Source organism: Molossus molossus, unplaced genomic scaffold, assembly GCF_014108415.1.
Source record: "Molossus molossus isolate mMolMol1 unplaced genomic scaffold, mMolMol1.p scaffold_m16_p_3, whole genome shotgun sequence".
Lineage (NCBI taxonomy): Eukaryota > Metazoa > Chordata > Mammalia > Chiroptera > Molossidae > Molossus > Molossus molossus.
In genome coordinates, this window is record NW_023425366.1 from 48,054,763 (window position 1) to 48,074,282 (window position 19,520).

A 19,520-nucleotide genomic window follows, 5' to 3' on the forward strand; every position below is an offset into this window, starting at 1 on the left:
TTGCTGTATTTTCTGTCACACTGACCAGTCACCCAGGGCAGATATCTGGGAGCCTCTTTCCCCTAATCTCATTTGCTCCCCTCCCTGACAGGATGAGAAATCCAACTGCTTCCACTTCCCTGGGGTCTCTCATCGCTAACCATCCTCTCTTTGTTCCTGTTCCCAGTGCCTTAGTTCAGGTCTCACCCTCTCTCACTTGGATCACTTGAGTGGATTCCTAACTAGTCTCCCTTCTTCAGGCTTATCCCACTGTGTTCTGTTGTGTCTGATCCATTGTCATTTTTCCAGTCAGAGGAACTCACACGAAATCATAGTCTGCTGTTAGGAAACCCAGCAAAGGTTTCTCTTCCTTGGGAGAAAATCAAGGGGCTTCATTTTGTAAATTAAGTTTATTGCTTCTTTTTACCATTCTTTAAAGATATATTTCTATACGTGGACCTGCATTTATATTGTACATTTAAAGAGAGAAATATAAGGTATCCATATATAGAATACTGGAAGAAGAATATATATACCAAAAATTAACTGTGGTTCTCTGGGAATTAATACATTCTATATTTTTTATCTGTCTAAATGTGTACTTTTCTGATTTCTTAAGCTTGTCTATAGTGGACATTAGCAATTTTGTAATGTGAAAAAATTAATGTTATTATAAAAAAGGAAAATGGTCTGGCCCATGTGGCTCAGTGGTTGAGCAGTGACCCATGCAGGAGGACACATGTCCAGGTTGTGGGCCCGATCCCTAGTGAGGACATGCAGGAGGTGGCTAGTCGATGTTCTTTCTCATTGATGTTTCTATGTCTCTCTTCCTCTCACTTCCTCTCTCTGTAGAATCAATAAAGGAAAAAAAATTAAAAAGGAAAATAAAAAACAATTACAGAAAAACACCAAAAAAGTAGAAAGAACAAATATATTGCAAGTTCGCTGTTTTAGATGTTTCTCACTGCATAACAAACCATACCAGAACTCAGTGGCTTAATGAAAACAGCCATTATTTATAATTTCTCACAACTCTGTGGGTCAGGAATTGAGGCCCATCTCAGCTGGGCGGTTCCTGTTGGTGTTGACTAAAGTCACTGGCTCAACTGCAGGTTGCTGGGCTGAGCTGGAAGGTCCAAGAAAGGTGAAGACCTGCATTGCTGATGCCTCAGTGCCCCTCCATATGGCCCTCTCTCGCCTTGTAGTGTTTCACCATTCAGGAGTCTGGCCTAGAGTGTACGAGCCCACAGCACATGTGGAAGTTGCAGGCCTGGTAGAGCTGCCCAGAATTGGCACAGCTTCACCTCTGGTGCGTTCTCTTGGTCAAGGCAAGTGACCCTGCCAGCCTAGCTTCATGGGGAGGGGAACAGATTCCGCCCGCCTCTGGATGGATGCATGGAGCAGTGTGTACATACAGGGAGGGGAGGAATTGATGGTGGCCATCTTTGGGCCTATCTGCCACTTCTAAGAAACCACTGCTAATATTTTGATATACTGTTCTCCTGGAACAATGCAGGGATTAGGGGCACCGGAATTTCACATATAATTTAAGTTACAAGTTAACATTGAGGATTATAAATATCATCACGGATTCCCAACTGAAAATCAAAAATACATCCTTACTAATTATTTTCAGGCAATGATTTTATGATTTCAGTAGGGTTCATTTTACATAGTTGTAATTATTACTGTATATATAATGGTATTCTCTTGTTTTCTAATTAGTATTGGCATAAATATTTTTGCTTGTGAATCATGTGCTTAGGAATTATATGTTAATGGATATACCACATTCCGTTGTATGTTAGGTATTTTGATGAGCTATGCTCCTGTTGTTGAATGTCTAAATGATTTCTAACTTTTCACCAGTATAAATAATGCCATGATGAGGAACTTTATGCATAAAAGTTATTCTTTATTTTCTTTTTGGCTTCAGAGGGCATGAACCTTTTATTTATTTGTTTTTTCTTTATTGATATATTTAGAGAGAGAGGAAGGGAGAGGGAGAGAGAGATAGAAACATCAATGAGAGACAACATCGATTGGCCACCTCTTGCATGCCCCCAACTGGGGATTGGTCCCACAACCTGGGCATATGCCCTGACTGGGAATCGAACTGGTGACCTATTGGTACATGGGTCGAGGTCAACCACTGAGCCACACCGGCTGGGCAGCATGAACCTTTTAAAGCTTGTCAATATAAACTTGCAGCTTATTTTTCAAAAGTTATACCGATTTGCAGTCACACTGTATCAACAAACCTAATTCTACTCTTTCAATTTTATGAAGTTGACTCATGTAGGACCCTCTGGCCTGCTTTACTGCCCAAAGCTATCAGATGTTTGACAGAGTAATAAAACAGGATGAAATTTTGAACACTCTTTCTACTCTATTTTTTTCGTAAACATTCAAAGTATGACTCATCGTTCCTTTGTTGCTATCCTTCTCTCTACTTGTGAGCAGCTGGACCAGTGGGAAGATGGGCAGGCCAGGGCCTAACCAACCTGTTCCCTCTCTTCTGAGACGGGCAGCCCACAGCGGAGGAAGAAGTAGGGAGCTGAAATACAAGGTCTTTATTGAATCAAAAATGAGGAACAACATAATCCCATCCTAATCTTGACCACATTGGTGTACGTACGTACAGAGGGATTTTAGATCCTGTAACGGGAACAAGGTGATACATTATCTCTGTGACTTTCTATGACTTTTAATTAGTGTGAATGTCATTTAAATTGCGAAAACTTTTCTTTTTGCTTTGTTTTGTTTTTAATCTGACATAAGTTTCTCATGAGACTATTTACTGAAATATTTTGATTTTTAAAGATGTTTTCCTCAGCATGTCTTACATTTTATAAGCACTAGCATCTATGGAAGACTAGCTGTGTACCAGGCATATCACCTCATTTAATCCTCACGAAAACTCTGTATTCTCTTCTTAGCTCCACTTTAAAGATAAGAAGCTGAAGCACGTAGTGGTTAATTAATTTGCTCATGGTTACACGGTTAATAAGTAAGAGAGATGGGATTTGAACTGTCAGTTTAGAATGAGAGTCTAAAAATCCTTATTTACACTATATTGCCTTCTAATAACATTTTCTCCAGCTTTATTGAAGTATGATTGACAAAAATTATATATATTTAAGATGTAACAACTTGATATTTTGATATAACTTAATTCATAACTGTTATAATGTAGCAATGAATATTTCTTGAAGCTTCTATAATTGTAATTTAAAATGTATCTTTAGAAGTATTCATCACTGTTCTATTTGGCAGTATATATGTTTAGGATGGGCTATTCATAATGCTGCTTGACTTTCCTGAGTGATTTCAGCAGAAGGTTAAAAAGTGTTCTGTTTTTTAAAGTCAGAGCTGTCCCTGTGGTATTTGGGATTTATTCACATAATGAATGGAGTTTTCCAAAATCTGATTTACATGTAATCATGACGCACTTGTGTTGTTACCAGATTGTCTTCTTAGTGTCTAAAGCACAAAGATTTTGTTCTCAAGCCACAAATGAGATGTCACGGTCTTTGAAATTTGCCTGTTCCTAAAACTAAAATGTCAAGCCAGCATTTAGCTTGTTTAGCTAGGTGATTGTAGCTCATATATGACTTTCCCAAGCTGAGGAAAACAGAGAGATGGTATAATTGTAAAATGCCATCCTCAATGTAGGTGAAACCAGCCTTGCCGGGGACAGAGCATTGCCCTACCCCTTTCCTTTGCTCCTCTCGAGGTGGGGCCCATACAGAGACAAGGCATTCTGATGGGCTTACAGGTACAAAACCCCTGCTGTTCCCTGACATATGCTCACAGTCAGTCCTAACAGGTTGTTGCTAAATTGAGAAGATTACAGTGTACGTTTTCTTCTCTTTTATTTCACAGAGAGCTGGGCCTCCAACAAACATTTTTGTTTATTTGCTTTCTTAAATACCTGGTGTATGTCTGTACTCCAGGATTCCTCTGATTAGCTTCAGTTCTGCAAGCTTCCCTCCAGACGGAGAGTACCTCATTCTTTATTGTGTCCTCAACACCTAGCAGAGTGTCTGTCCCAGTCTGTCTGTCCTTTTCCCCATGTCCCACCATTTGGTTTATGGAATTAATCATTTTTATTCCAGGTACCATGCAGAGAACAGAAATGTCACTTTGGGGGAGTATAAGTTTGGACCACTTTTCATGAGGTTGTGCTATGAGTTGGACCTTGAGGAGTCTGCGGTGGAGCTCATCAAAGACCAGGTTATTATCTCCTGATTGCCTTCCCTGCCAGTGTGATTTCCTTGTGCTGAGGATAAGGTGTTTTTAATGATGTTTGGAAGGGTGTCTCCTGTATACACATCATCATCATCATCATTATTATTTTAAACATTTTTTTCTTCATTGATTTTAGAAAGAGAGGAAGGGAGAGGGAGAGAGAGAGATAGAAACATCAGTGAGAATGAACATCAATTGACTGCCTCCAGCATACCCCTCACTGGGTATTTGGCCCACAACATGGGCATGTGCCCTGACCAGGAATCGAACCAGCGACCTCTTGGTGCACGGGTCGAGGCTCAACCACTGAGCCATACCAGCCGGGCTATACACGTTATTATTATGTAGATGTAAGTGTATGTATAAGGCTACTTGGCTGAATGAATTGTCTTCCCCACATTTTTAAGGTTTCTTTTGAAGAAAACAGAAGTATAGGTCTTTTTATTACAGAGGTATAGAGCAGGTGTGGAAGAGGGGTAGATACAGATTACAAGGTGTCTACCTACCTCGAATATGTGTCCACCTGGGACTGACATGCCCACTTTTGAGGAGCTTTTACTGGGTACAGTTTAAGACAGGCTGTCATTTGAAGACTGCCTTCCCTGTCCTTCACCTTGCTTCTCTTCTCTTTTTGTGTTTTCACTGCTGGTGGAAGGCCACATTGTAAACTGCTTGTCCATCTTCACAGTGCTTTCACATATTCCAACTTTCTTTCCCTAAAAACAGTAGCAATTTTTATTTTTATATTATTTATTGAATAGTTACTATGGTCTCAGCATAAGCACTTTACATGTTTCATTTTATTTGTTTCCTACAATTAGCCCTGGTGAGAACTAATAATACTATTATTAGTTCCATTTTACTCTGAGACATTATAAACTTATCTGTGTTCAGAAACATTGGTTAAAATTTGGGGTTGGGGCTGGCCACCTGGGATATTTCAGTATTTTTAGGGACCACCATAACTAAATTGTCCTGCCTCTTACTATTTTTAATACAAAGGGTTCTGTCCAAGGTGGAGCTGTGAACTCTCAGCTTGCCCCTCGCTTAAGGACACCCATGCACTAGAAAGATGACCATAATATGTTAGTAAACAGAAAAGGTGCTTTCAGAACAGTGTGGATTAGTTAAACTTATTTTTTTCTAAAAGAAATATACATACATATATATTTACATTTCAGTATATAGGTATTAAAAATCTGGAAGGATAGACATTAAACTACTATGTATCTTTAGGGGATAAAATTGTAGGAAATTCTTGCTTTTTACTTGATACGGTTTTATATTGTTTGACTATTTTGCAATCAGCATGTATTAATGTAATTAAAAGAAAACAAAAGTTTTACTGTAATAAGTCATAGCCATGAGATAGTGATAAAAACAAGTAGAAAATGAATGTAAAGTTTTTGTTTTAAGTTCCCTGTGTGTGGAACATTCATGTATGAGTGAATTTCCTGAAGTGTAATAAACTGAATTCAAGTCAGGTGACATAAAACCTAATTCTGCTTCCACCTGGCCCCCTCCTAGAACCCTGTGGTGTTGCCAGTACAAGAGCCGCTAGCCACATGTATCTCTGGAGCCGCTGGACTGAGGCTATACGTGTAAACTACAGGGTGGGGCAAAAGGAGGTTTACAGTTGTTCATATGGGAAATAACGCAAACTGATTTTATGTATTTTTTGCTTTTCTATTTTTATTTTTAATTAACCTCTTAACTGGGGAATTCCCTTTTTACTGTATGCAATGTTTGACGTATTTATACGTCCCGCTCAGTTAACAGGTTAATGAATTAATTTTTATTGTTGAAAGTATTACAGATGTTCCTCTTTTTTTCCCATTGACCCCCTCCTTCCTACTCCCACCCCCCTCCTGCTTTCCCTAACTTAATATCTGTGTCCATTGGTTGTGCATATATGCATATAAGTTCTTTGGTTTATGTCTTCCCACCCCACCCACCCTTCATCCCTCTGAGGTTTGTTAGTCTGTTCCCTACTTCCATGACTCTAGATCTCTTCTGGTCAACAGCTTATTTTGTTCATTATGTTCCATAAATAAGTGAGATCATGTGGTACTTGTATTTCTATGATTGGCTTATTTCACTCATCATAATACTCTCCAGATTCCTCCATGTCATCTCAAATGGTAAGAGATCTTTCTTTCTTATAGTTATGTAGTATTCCATTGTGTAAATGTACAGCTTTTTTATCCTCTCATCTACTGATGGGCACTTGGGCTGTTTTCAGATCTTAGCTATTGTAAATAGTGCTACTATGAACATAGGGGTGCATATATTCTTCCTGATTGGTGTTTCAGGCTTCTTAGGATATATGCCAAGAAGTGGGATCACTGGGTCAAATGGCAGCTCCAGTTTTAATTTTTTGAGGAAACATCATATTCTTTTCCGAAGTAGCTGCACCAGTCTGCATTCCCACCAGTAGTGTACTAGAGTCCCCTTTTCTGCACATGCTTACCAGCTCTGGTTGTTTGAGGATTTGTTGATGGCAGCCATTCTGGCAGGCGTGACGTGATATTACAGTTGTTTTAATTTGCATCTCTCTGATGATTTGAGATGTTGAGCATTTTTTCTTATGTCTCCTGGCCATTTGTATGTCTTGTTTGGAGAAGTGTCTATTCAGGTTCTGTGACCATTTTTTAATTGGATTGTTTGTCTTCCTTTTGTTGAGTTGTATGAGTACTCTGTATATTTTGGATATTAACCCCTTATCCATTGTATCATTGGCAATATGTTCTCCCAGAGAGTGGGTTCCCTTTTCATTTTGATGATGGTTTCTTTTGCCATGCAGAAATTTTTAATTTGATGTAGTCCCATTTATTATTTTTTTCCTTTGTTTCTCTTGCCTTAGGCGATGTATTAGTGAAAATTCAGCTTCATACGATGTCTGACATTTTTCTACCTACATTTTCTTCTAGGATTTTTATGATTTCACAAGTCGCATTGAAGTCTTTTATCCATTTTGAGTTTATTCTTGTGTATGGTGTAAGTTGGTGGTCTAGTTTCTTTTTTTATGTGTAGCTGTCCAATTTTTCCAACACTATTTTTTGAAGAGATTGTCTTTTTTCCATTGTATGCTCTTGCCTCCTTTGTTGGATGTTAATTGTGCATACTGTCTTGGATCAATTTCTGGGTTCTCTGTTCTATTCCGTTGCTCTATATGTCTGTTCTTCTGCCAGTACCAGGCTGTTTTGATTACAGTGGCTTTGTAGTATAATTTGATATCTGGTATTGTGATCTTTCACTCTTTGTTCTTCTTTTTCAAGATTGCTGTGGCCAGGTGGGATCTTTTATGGTTCCATATAAACTTTTGGAGTATTTGTTCTAGACCTGTGAAATATGGCATTGGTACTTTAATAGGGATTGCACTGAATCTGTAGATTGCTTTGGGTAGTATGGACATTTTAATGATGTTGATTTTTTCAATCCATGAGCATGGGAACGTTTCTACTTTTTAATATCTTCCTTTGTTTCTTTTTTTAATGTTCTGGGGTTTTCAGAGAAGAGGTCTTTTACCTCCTTGGTTAAGTTTATTCCTAGGTAATTTATTATTACTTTTTGTTGCAGTGGTAAATGGGATTATTTTTTTACTTTCCCTTTCTGAGTGTTCATTACTGGTGTATAAGAATGGCATCGATTTCTGGATGTTAATTTTGTATCCTGCTACTTTGCCAAATTTGTGTATTAAAGCTAGTAGATTTTTAAAATTCTCACCAGAGGACATTTTTTCATTTATCTTCAGATAGAATGAGAGGGAGAGAGGGAGGAAGAGAGAGAAACATCGATGTGAGAGAGACACATTGGGTGGTTGCCACCCACATGACCCCAACCGGGGCTGGGGACAAACTGCAACCAAGGTATGTGCCCTTAGCAGGAACCAAACCCGGGCTGATGCTCTAACTGCTGAGCCAAACTGGCCAGGGCTAAATCTAGTAGATTTTTGATGGAGTCTTTAGGGTTTTCTATGTGCAATATCATGTCATCTGTGAATAATGACAGTTTCACTTCCTCCTTTCCAATTTGGATCCCTTTTATTTTTTCTTCTTGTCTAATTGCTGTGGCTAAGACTTCCAGTACTATGTTAAATAAGAGTGGTAAGAGTGGTCATCTCTATCTTCTTCCTATTCTTAAGGGAAATGCCTTTACTTTTTGCTCATTGAATATGATGTTAGCTGTAGGTTTTTCATATATGGCCTTTATCATGGTGAGATGTGATTCTTCTATTTCCACTTTGTTGAGAGCTTTTATCAGAAATGCGTGCTAGATTTTGTCAAATGCTTTTTCAGTGTCTCTGATACGGTCATATGGTTTTTATCTTTCATTTTGTTTATGTGGTGTATTACGTTTATTGATGGGCAAATATTGTACCAGCCTCCCTGGGATGAATCCCACTTTGTCATGGTGAATACTTTTTTTTAATGTATTGCTGGATCCTATTTGCTAATATTTTGCTGAGGATTTTGGCATCTATGTTCATCAGGGGTATTGGCCTGTAGTTTTCTTTCTTTGTAGTATCTTTTTTTTTTTTTTAATCCTCATCCGAGGACATTTTTCCATTTTTTGTACAGACAGAGTGGGAGGGAGAGAGAGTAAGAGAGAGAGAGGGAAACATCGATGTGAAAGGGACACATCGAGTGGCTGCCACCTGCACGACCAACCAGGGTCGGGGACAAACTGCAACCGAGGTACATGCCTTAGCGGGAACCGAACCCGGGCCTCTCCGGGCTGCAGGCGGACACTCTAACCGCTGAGCCAAACCGGCCAGGGCTCTTTGTAGTATCTTAATCTGGTTTTGGAATTAGGATTATGCTGGCCTCATAAAAAGAGCTTGGAAGTCTTCCTTCTTCTTGAATATTTTGGAATAGTGTAAGAAGAATGGGTGTTAGTTCTTCTTTGAATGTTTGGTAAAATTCCCCTGTACAGCCATCTAGACCTAGGCTTTAGTTTGCTAGGAGTTTATTGACTACGTCTTCAATTTCCTTAGTTGTTATTGATCTGTTCAAGTTATCTGTTTCTTCCTAGTTCAGTTTTGGGAGACTGTGATTCTGGGAATTTTTACATTTTGCCTAGGTTACGCAATTTGTTGGCATATAATTGTTCATAGTATTTTTAACAATCCTGTGTATTTCTGTCGAGTCAGTTGTTGCTTCTTCTCTTGTGTTTCTGATTTTGTTTATTTAGGTCCTCTCTCTTTGTTTCTTGGTGAGTCTGGCTAACGGTTCATCAATCTTGTTTACCTTTTCAAAGAACCAGCTCTTTGTTTCATTGATCTTTTGAATTGTTTTTTTAGTCTCTATGTCGTTTATTTTTGCTTTGATCTTTACTATTTCTTTCCTTCTACTTGCTCTGGGTTTTTCTTTTTGTTTTCTTACTTGTTCTTTAAGTTGTAGGGTTTGATAGTCTATTAGAAATATATCTTGTTTCTTGAGGTAAGCCTGTAGTGCTATGAACTTCCCTTTCTGGACTGCTTTTGCTGTCTCCCATAGATTTTATGTTGTTGTGTGTTCATTTTCATTGATTTCCAGGAAGTTTTAAATTTCTTCCTTGATTTCCTTGGTAAATCTATTAATTGTTTAATGACATGCTATTTAGCCTTCGTGTGTTTAATGTTTTTGAGCATTTTTATTATAATTTTTAGTTTCATGCCATTGTGATCTGAGAAGATGCTTGATATGATTTCAGTCTTCTTGAACTTACAGAGACTTAGTTTGTGTCCTAACATGTGATCTATCTTTGAGAATTTTTCATGTGCATTTGAGAAGAATATGAATTATGAAGTTTTGGGGTGTAATTCTCTGTAGATCTCTATTAAATCCATTTGATCTAGTGCATCATTTAGAGTCTTTGTTTCCTTGTTAATTTTCTGTCTAGAGGATCTATCCAGTGATGTCAGCAGGGTGTTGAAGACCCCTGCTATGATTGTATTGCTGTCAATTTCTCCTTTGAAGTCCTCTAGAAGGTTATAATGTATTTTGATGCTTCTATATTGGGTGCATATATGTTTACCAAGGTTATATTCTCTTGTTGGATGGATCCTTTCAATATTATGTAGTGGCCTTCTTTGTCTCTAGGTATGACCTGCACTTTGAAGTCTATTTTATCAGATTAGGAGTATTGCTACCCCAGCTTCATTTTCATTTCCATTTGCTTGGAAAAAATTTTTCCATCTCTTCACTTTCAACCTGTGTGAGTTTATTGTTGTGAGGTGGGTCTCTTGTACACAAAACAACATATATATAAGTCATGCTTTCCTATCCATTTAGCTACTCTGTGTATTTGATTGGAGCATTTAATCCATTTACAGTTAAGGTTATAATTTATATGTACTTATTTATTGCCATTTTAATTTATTATGGGTATGTTTCTCTCTCTATTTCTTCTGCTTATTAGAGCATTCCTTATAACATTTCTTGGAGTGCTGGTTTGGTACTAATATATTCCCTTAGCCTTTTTTTGTTGTTTTTTTTTTTGTGTGTGTGTGTGTTTATTTTTTTATTTTTTGTTCTTGGAAGCTCTTTATTTTACCTTCTTTTTTGAATGATAGCCTTGCTGGATAGAATAGTCTTGGATTCAGATTCTTGTTTTTCATTACCTTGAATACTTCATGCCATTCCCTTCTGGCCTGTAGTGCTTTAGTTGAGAAATCAGCTGATAGCCTTAAGGGGCTCCTTTGTAGGTAACCTGTTGCTTTTCTCCTGTTGCCTTTAAAATTCTCTCTTTGTCTTTAATTTTTGGCATTTTAATTATGATGTGTCTAGGTGTGGGCCTCTTTGGGTTCTTCTTACTTGGGGCTCTTGATACTTCCTGAACTTCTATGCCTTTTTTCTTCACTGAGTTAGGGAAGTTTTCTGCTACTATTTCTTCAAATATATTCTCTAACCCTTGCTCATTTTCTTCTTCTGGTACTCCTATGATGTGGATGTTGTTACATTTCATATTGTCCCACAGCTCTCTTAAACTTGTTTTTATTTGTTATTTCCTTTTGGTTCTCTGATTGGGTGATTTTTTTCTACGTTGTCTTCTAATTCAGTGATCTGATCCTTGGCTTCCTCTACTCTGCTGATTATTCCTTCCAATGTGTTCTTTATTTCTGCTATGTCATTCTTTATTTTCACTTGGTGTTTTTTTATTTTTATTTTTATTTCTAATTGGTTGATTTTAATTGTTTCTGTGTCCTTATTCATGTTGTTAAGCTTCTTCATAATCATTACTTTGAACTCTACCTTTAATAACTTGCTTAACTCCATTTCATTTATCCCTTCTTTTGTAGAGTTCTCTTGTTCTTTCATTTGGAATTTGTTTCTTTGTTTCACCATTTTGGCCGTGTCAGCATGATTTGGAACCTGCCAAATTTTACCTGTGAGTGTCAGTGTTCTGCTAATTATGGCTCCTTCAGCTGGGTGTGGATGAGTATGGAAGGGACCGCACTAAATACCAATGTGGAGTCTTACTTTCCTGGGTAGAGTTGCAGCCCAAGCAAAGATTCAATTATCATAGAGCTTTTGCCTGCAGGCTATTAGTGTCAGTTACTTAATGAGCCTCAGGTTGTAGCCCTCTGCTAAATGAAAAATCCCACAGGTGGACAGGGTAAGAGGATTTCCAGCAGGTGGGGCAATTGCTTTCCCTGGGCTAATGTTGCTTTGAGAAGAAAATGGTTTCTGCAGTGTGGGTTAATGGCTCAGCACAGGGACCTCAGCCTTCACAGCTTCAGTCCCCAGAGCCATGACCTCCAACACTGAAAACCAGGTCCAAAGCTCAAAGCTTTCAAAGGCTTTTCTCTACCTACTGGCTGGCAAGTAGTCTCTGACTGTTAATGAGCCTCTCGAGGACGGATGGTGTTAAATTCCCAAGGGAGGGGCAGTTGCGTCTCCCCAGGGTTAAAGCCACTCTGATGGGAAGGGGTTTCTGGAGGAAGATGGCTACTCTCTTGTTGGGGAATGACTCAGCATTGAGCTCCTGATGGCCTTCCCAGCTCTCTCCCCAGTGCCATGAACCCCCGACTCTCCTCACATAGCTCCAGTCATCTGCCCTCCCTCTGTTTGTCTAAAGTGAGTGGCTGTAGCTGTAATTTAGTGCACTAGCCCTTCAGGGCAGTGCCAGAATTCCCTGCGCTTCTCCCTGTTGGACAAAACCTCTGCTCTGGTGATTTTCTCAGCCAGGTATTATATGGGCTCCTATTCCTGTCCTGCCACTCTGTGCTGGGGAGTCAGCTTGGGGTTTTAAGCCCCGACGTCTCAGGAAACTGCTCACAGCTAAGACAGCCCTCAGCTGCTGCCTATGGGCACCCAGCCAGCCCTCTCACACCTCCACAGCTCCTACCAGTCTCATTTTTGGGTCCTGTTTACATCCCTGTTTACAAGGGTTCTCTCCAGCTGCTCTTCAGTTGGATTTTCCAGATGACTTGTCTTTATTTTAGTTGTAATTCCAATTTGGTCCTGGGAGACGGTCTGTGTAGCTTCCATTCACTCTGCTGCCATTTTCTCTTTCATTTTATACTTTTTTAAATGAGGCTACTTAAAGATTTAGAATCACATACATGGCTTGCACTTGTGGCTTGCAGTATTTTTCTATGGAAAGGGCTGTTCTTATGGCTTCTCATCACACGTAGAGTAGAACTCAGATCCTTAATCATTACCTAGAGGGCACTTTATGGTATCTCATCTCCTGTCACTTGCCCTTGCTCACTCCACTCTGGATTTTGTTCTTTCTCAGACATGCCAAGCCTATGGCCGCAGAGTGGAAATCCCTACACCGGCATCACTGAGCTTTTTTCCTTTACAGCTCTGAGGTCTCTTAGAGAGCCTTCCCTGACCACCTCCCGTCATCTTCTCTGCCCCTCTGCCCTGTTCCAGTGTTCTTCATGGCTCTTAATGATACTTAAAATTATATTTTTATGTTTTTCACTTGTTTTGTTCAGTTGTTCATTGTCCCCCCTGCCAGAATTTAAGCTCTACTAGGTGATAAGTCCCACTAAAGTTCAGGACAGGGTCTGTGTGTTATTTATCTTTTTTTTCTCTCAGCATCTAGAACAGGGACTGCACAGCAAGCTCTCAAAAAAGAACAAACTTGAGCAAGGCATTCATTGGCATATTTGAATATCACGGCATTCAAAATGTTGAGGAAAAAATGTCGATAACATTTTTTTTTTTTTATCCTCACCCGAGGACATTTTTTCATTTTCTGTTCAGACAGAGTGGGAGGGAGAGAGAGGAAGAGGGAGAGAGAAACATCGAGGTGAAAGGGACACATGGAGTGGTTGCTACCCGCACGACCCAACCAGGGCCGGGGACAAACTGCAACCGAGGCACGCGCCCTCAGTGGGAACCAACCCCGGGTCTCTCTGGACCACAGGCTGACGCTCTAACCGCTGAGCCAAACCGGCCAGGGCGATAACATTTAAAAAATGTTTTAGGGAACTATTATTCACTAAATAATAATCATAATGATTTTTAAAGTTAATGATTTCAAAAAGTAAACAATCAGCCCTGGCCAGTTTGGCTCAGCGGTTAGAGCGTTAGCCTGTGGTCCAGAGAGACCCGGGCTCGGTTCCGCTAAGGGCATGTGCCTTGGCTGCAGTTTGTCCCCGGCCCTGGTTGGGTCGTGTGGGAGGCAACCACTCGATGTGTCCCTTTCATATCGATGTTTCTCTCTCTTCCTCTCTCTCCTTCCCGCTCTATCTGAATAAAAAATGAAAAAATGTCCTTGGGTGAGGATAAAAAAAAAAAAAAAGTAAACAATCAACTCTGTATTATTTGTTTGCAAAAGAAGATTATAATTACTTCAGACTTTCCTGCCTTAGTCCTCAGCTATGCTTCTAGCTGCCATTTCATGTTAATATGCTGCCACCCAGGTCCCAGGACCACCCCCACCAGGATTAATTATCTTGTTTCTTTTCTCCTAAGCATGGCAGAACCACATTTCATGAAGATGCTTTTCACCATATCTCTGAAATCCAGAGATCTCTTGCTGTACCATTTGGTGTACCCATTGCCAAAGGCATGACACACCCAAGAGAGTGGGCAGCATTTAAATTTAAAAAAAAAAAGAAATTCTTGGTATATCAGAGACTTATTAGAGAATTCAGGAGGCCCACTGAATAAGGTGTGCACAAAAATAAGTCCTGGACAGATACAATGCAGTATAAGGATAGTCCCTTAATAGTTTTAACTTTTAACCAAACTATATTGTTTTTCTTCATTAGCATTTACGAGGTTTCTTCTCAGATTCTACATCATTCAATATTTTGATGGACATGTTATTTATCAAAGGCAAATATAAAAGTAAGTATTACAATTCATGTTTGCTGAAAAATTCTGTTCTCTCTGCTGGGAAAGCAGTTAAGAAATGCCCCTTACATTCCTGATGAGTGCCTGAATTGGGGAGACCTCATTTTTTAAGTGGGAAAACATTATTGCATCAAATATCATGCCTTAAAGTAAACACCACAGATTTTACTTATGGTGAAATTATAACAGGTTTTTAAATATTAGTTCTTCCTGTATGACCTGATTGTTATTTGAAATTTGGTTAATTACTAACTTTGATAAAAGGCTTTTTTTGTGCTAAATACACTTTTTAGTAAATGGTGCTGATTAGAACTCTGGGGATTGATAGTAGAGGACTGAATTCACTTGGCTGCATTTAATAGTGCTGGCCCACTCCTGACTTTTGGCAGATGCTTTGGAAGTATTGATCGAGATGAAAAACCAAGATGTAAAGTTCAGCAAAGATACCTATGTCCTTGCTTTTGCGATTTGCTACAAACTGGTAAGACTATCTCCTGTGAATCTTTAGAGCATTGTGGATAGTGTTTGAAAGAGTGTTTTGTTTTGTTTTTCTCTACAATAAAATTTAGTTCCTCAGACGTCTGCTTTCCATCTGGTGCAGATATTTCCATTTTAAATGTGTTTGTTTTTAGAAAATTCAATTTAGCCATGTCAGACAGTTTTATTATGGGAAAAGTAATTTTATTGTCTTTTGCCCATCTCTGGCAATTGTATAGATGGTGAGAACTAGAGTCGGTATGCTGGGTTCGAGCTCTGCTTTTGGGTGGTCTTTCTACCAGGCTCATGCTGGACTCGACTAGACCAGTCTTCCCTGGGGCCCTCTCCCATGGAAACCTTACATCCTTCATTGGCAAACTCAAGGGCTACTTTGTCCTCATCTGTGAATTTGTCTGGAATCACATAAGTTGGAATCTTCTATGACATACCTGGATGGTCCTCTGTTAGTGTCATGCAAATGGCACTTGTGACACTGCCTGATGTCATGCCAAGTAGATGCACGTTTCATCCTCCCCATTAGAGTGCAAGCCTCGTGGGGCCTCTTGGTAGGCCGGCACCTGACACAGTGCCTGGTACACAGTCAGTCTTTACTAAAAATTCATGACACTGAAATGAAATCTTGGAGGAGAGTGTGACTTATAAGTCCCAATGTCATTACTGTATGAGGATGGTTTCTTACACAAAGCAACTGCTTCTTCATTACTTAATGAATGAATGAATGATAACTGAAATAGTACAGTGACTAAGATTCCATGCATGACTCTAGTCATTCATGCCGTTTAAACTCTGGAAACGTAACAAAACCTTTTAATGCTGAAACCAAAGGAACACCAAGCAAGTAGAAGAACATGGGCAATTGAAAAACTTCCATGAAAAGTGTAGCAGTGCCAATTTTCCCAAATAAGGGACAGTAGAAGTTACAGTGGAAAAAAAAAAAAAAAAAACTAATGTGGAAATTGGGAAAGTTGGAGTCTAGTCACAACTTTAGCATTCACTGGCTTTAAACTGGCCACTTTCCTCATTTGTGAAGTGAGGGACTTGGATTCAGGGGTCAGAAAACTTTTTCTGTAAAAGGACATATAATAAATATTTTAGGCCACATATTCTTTGTGTTTTTACAAACTTTTAAAAGGGTAAAAACCATGTTAGCCTTGGGCTGGGTTTGGCCTGAGCGTCATAGTTGGCTGACCCCTGCATTGTTAAGTGCTCCTCTCCAATCACACCGTTGTGTGAAAGACGCCAGCAAAGCTCACAACAGGAGCATCGGCTATTCAGCATTGTGATACCCAGTTTTCTGACCTACTTAGAGAGGCCTCCCTGAGTGTGTACCGAAGTGGAGAGAATTGAATTCTACCACTTAGGGCCAGAGGACTTTTCTCCCCTGTAGTGTATCTAGGAGTAACTTGTTTCACTCAGTGGAATCTGGAGGTGAAAAGTTGAGCTGGTCAGCTGTTCCAAGTTCCAACTCAGCTCTGACTTTAGGATTTGAGTCATGAGTCGTGTGATGACGGAAACACAGAGGTCAAAGCTGATACTGCTCTCATAGCCGTAGTCTACCTACAGCATGAACCAAGGACAGGACTCGGCTTTACCATTGCTGTCTGCATGCTTGTGCATCACTCATGTTCTTGGAGGGTTTTTTTCTTTTTAAGTTTTCTGTTTTCTGGGATTCTCTCATGATTAGTCTTCAAATTAGTGTTCATGTTTGCAGATATTTGACATATGTGGATATTTTCAGATTGGAAATCCCCTCAAGAGAAGTTTCCCTGTGTTGCTGAGCTTTATTGTGTAATACAGTAGCAGGCAGAATCTTTATTCTGTTACATTATGGAAATCATGTCTAGAAACCCATCTACCCAGGTACAAAGCGACCGGTATATTTGCTGGTGAAACTGCCCCAAGTCAGAAATTGACATAGAGCTTTAAAAATAAAGTTAGTTTAGATAGTTTGGATTTGAGCTGCTAGTATATAGATAACCTGGTCTAATTGCAAATAGTCTGTATATGCTTCTTAATCATTTAATGAGCTTGAAATAGGCTCTGGGAAATTCTTGCAAAAGGAAATCTGAAATACTGAGCAATGTTAATCATTTATTCAACTTAAAGCTTCATGATATTTATTTATTGAACAATCCCATCTCCTTCCAGAATAGCCCTGAGTCTTTTAAAGTCTGTACTACATTAAGGGAGGAAGCCCTAATCAAAGGAGACATCCTCTCCAGGAGAGCGTCCTGTTTTGCTGTGGCACTAGCTCTGAATCAGGTAAGGCTTCGGGGTGCACAAAGTGGATTGGGAATGGGCAGGACATTACCACTTTCATTTCTTGTTTTTATTTATTTTCCCTTCTGGCTGTATCACAAAGAAAATGTCTCCATAAAGAGACCGATGCGTTTGGTGCCATGGCAACCTCTCTACCTGTGCCTCCAAAGAGTGTTTCCATTTACAGTTCGGAACATAACAGGCACTGCTATTCAGAAGGGGCTGGCTGAGATCTCGTGGAGACTCGGTGAGGGAAACTGCCCTCTGAGAGAAATTTCTCAAGTAATTAAAATGAAAATTTTAAGTGACCTGTTTAATGCCCTCCAAAGCTGAATTCACCTCAGGTACTGAGGACTCCCACAGTGAATCCATTGTAGAATTGGAGTCCATCATATAGTTCATAATCAGACCCAAATAGTCTTATCAGGAAGAGACTTGAGTGATCTTTTAGCCTCCCCCTTTCACTGGACTAATGGGAGCAGCTGAACCCCAGAGAGAAGACAGGACCTCCCTGTCTCACACCTCAGAAGAACATTAAAACTGGAACCCTGGAACACCCCTCTCTTTTTTCTTTTTATCCTCACCCAAGGACACTTTTGCCTTTATCTTCAGATAGAGCAGAAGGTAGAGAGGGAGGAAGAGAGAGAGAAACATCGATGAGAGAGAGACATCGAATGGTTGCCACCCATATGACCCCAACCAGGGCCGGGGACAAACTACAACTGAGGTACGTGCCCTTAGTGGGAACCAAACTCAGGTCTCTCTGGTCCGCAGGCCGATGCTTCAACTGCTGAGCCAAACCGGCCAGGCAAAATACAATTTTTTTAAATCCTTACCCGAGGATATTTTTACATTTATCTTCAGACAGAGTGGGAGGAAGAGAGGGTGAGAGAGAGAGAGAAACATCGACATGAGAGAGACACATCGATTGGTTGCCACCTACACGGCCCCAGAGGGGTTGGGGACGAACTGCAACTGAGGTACGTGCCCTTGGTTGGAATGAAACCTGGGACCCTTTGGTCTGCAGGCCGACACTAACCAGCCAAACCAGCCAGGGCTTGGAACACTCCTCTCTTGAAGAGCTCCTCCCAAGAGGTTCTGTTCCAAAGCCTTTTAAGAAAATGTGAACTAATTTGCTCTACAAATATGCACAGGCTTTATTCTCCCTGGCCATTGGGAATAAACATGAAATTGGTTTTCAGGCCCTGGCCGGTTTGGCTCAGCGGTTAGAGCGTCGGCCTGCGGTCCTGAGAGACCCGGGTTCGGTTTCCGCTAAGGGCATGTACCTCGGTTGCAGTTTGTCCCCGGCCCTGGTCGGTTGTGCGGGTGGCAGCCACTCGATGTGTTCCTTTCGCATCGATGTTTCTCTCTCTCTCTCTCTGTTCCTCTCTCTCCCTCCCACTCTACCTGAACAAAAAAAATGGAAAAATGTCCTTGGGTGAGGATTAAAAAAAAAAGAAATTGGTTTTCAGTAAAAAGTCTCTGCTGCTGCCATAGTGACATACTGCTTCCTGCAAATATGGCTTATATACGTGAATCCTTGATTAGCTTCACCTTTGCCACCAAAAGGATCCAGAGAACTCATTACTGGTCTTAAACTCTGTTACCATCATTGTAAGCAGGAATTTAGGTTTTGTATTTCAGGCTGTGCCCCTCATCTTTGAGGACTGCTTTGTGGGTTCTTTCTGAGATAGGCAGCAGTGGTCTCTCACTGCTTTCTCCAGAACTAGCCTGTGCTCCATCTCCAGTGTTTTCACCTCCTCTGTGGTTTGAGGTTTCCTGTGTGCTAATTATGTCAAAGATTATCAGAGATGGGTGTTTTTGTTTTTTTTCTTTTTCAGCTCACTGCAGTGGGAGAATGGGAAATGTAAACTTTATACCTCCCTCTTAAAAACTGGATCTTAGGCCAGGTGTTAAAGCATTTAATAACATGGCACTATAAGACACATTTTATAGAATGTTAATTCTTGATTACCAAAAAACTGTTTTTCTTTGTGGACCTCAAAACCCTGGTGTACCACAAATAGGAATATCTTGACATCTTCAAATGATCTTTATGATAGCAGAGTAATGTTCATATGACTTAGGGTATGACTTGTTTTTCTTTTTTCTAGAACCATGTGGAAAAAGCTACATCCATTTTTTCTCAAATCATGAATCCAGAAAGCATACTCTGCATTAATTTAAGTGTAAGTGACTTCTTATGGTTTAAAGAGAGGCTGGATGTACTAAAGT

At 39.9% G+C, this 19,520-nt stretch overlaps 1 protein-coding gene across 2 annotated transcripts in view; it reads left to right on the top strand.

The window, feature by feature from the left end:
• PTCD2 (pentatricopeptide repeat domain 2) overlaps positions 1-19,520 on the top strand; it is a 35,962-nt gene that overhangs the window by 5,303 nt on the left and 11,139 nt on the right. The window contains exons 2-7 of one of the 2 annotated variants that reach the window (XM_036279539.1): positions 2,443-2,653; positions 4,098-4,215; positions 14,444-14,522; positions 14,918-15,009; positions 17,175-17,288; positions 19,400-19,474. In XM_036279539.1, coding sequence (XP_036135432.1) covers positions 4,156-4,215; positions 14,444-14,522; positions 14,918-15,009; positions 17,175-17,288; positions 19,400-19,474 — 420 coding nt within the window. In that variant the 5' untranslated portion in view covers positions 2,443-2,653; positions 4,098-4,155. The remainder of the gene's footprint in view (positions 1-2,442; positions 2,654-4,097; positions 4,216-14,443; positions 14,523-14,917; positions 15,010-17,174; positions 17,289-19,399; positions 19,475-19,520) is intronic. The other variant, XM_036279538.1, reaches the window with a different exon arrangement.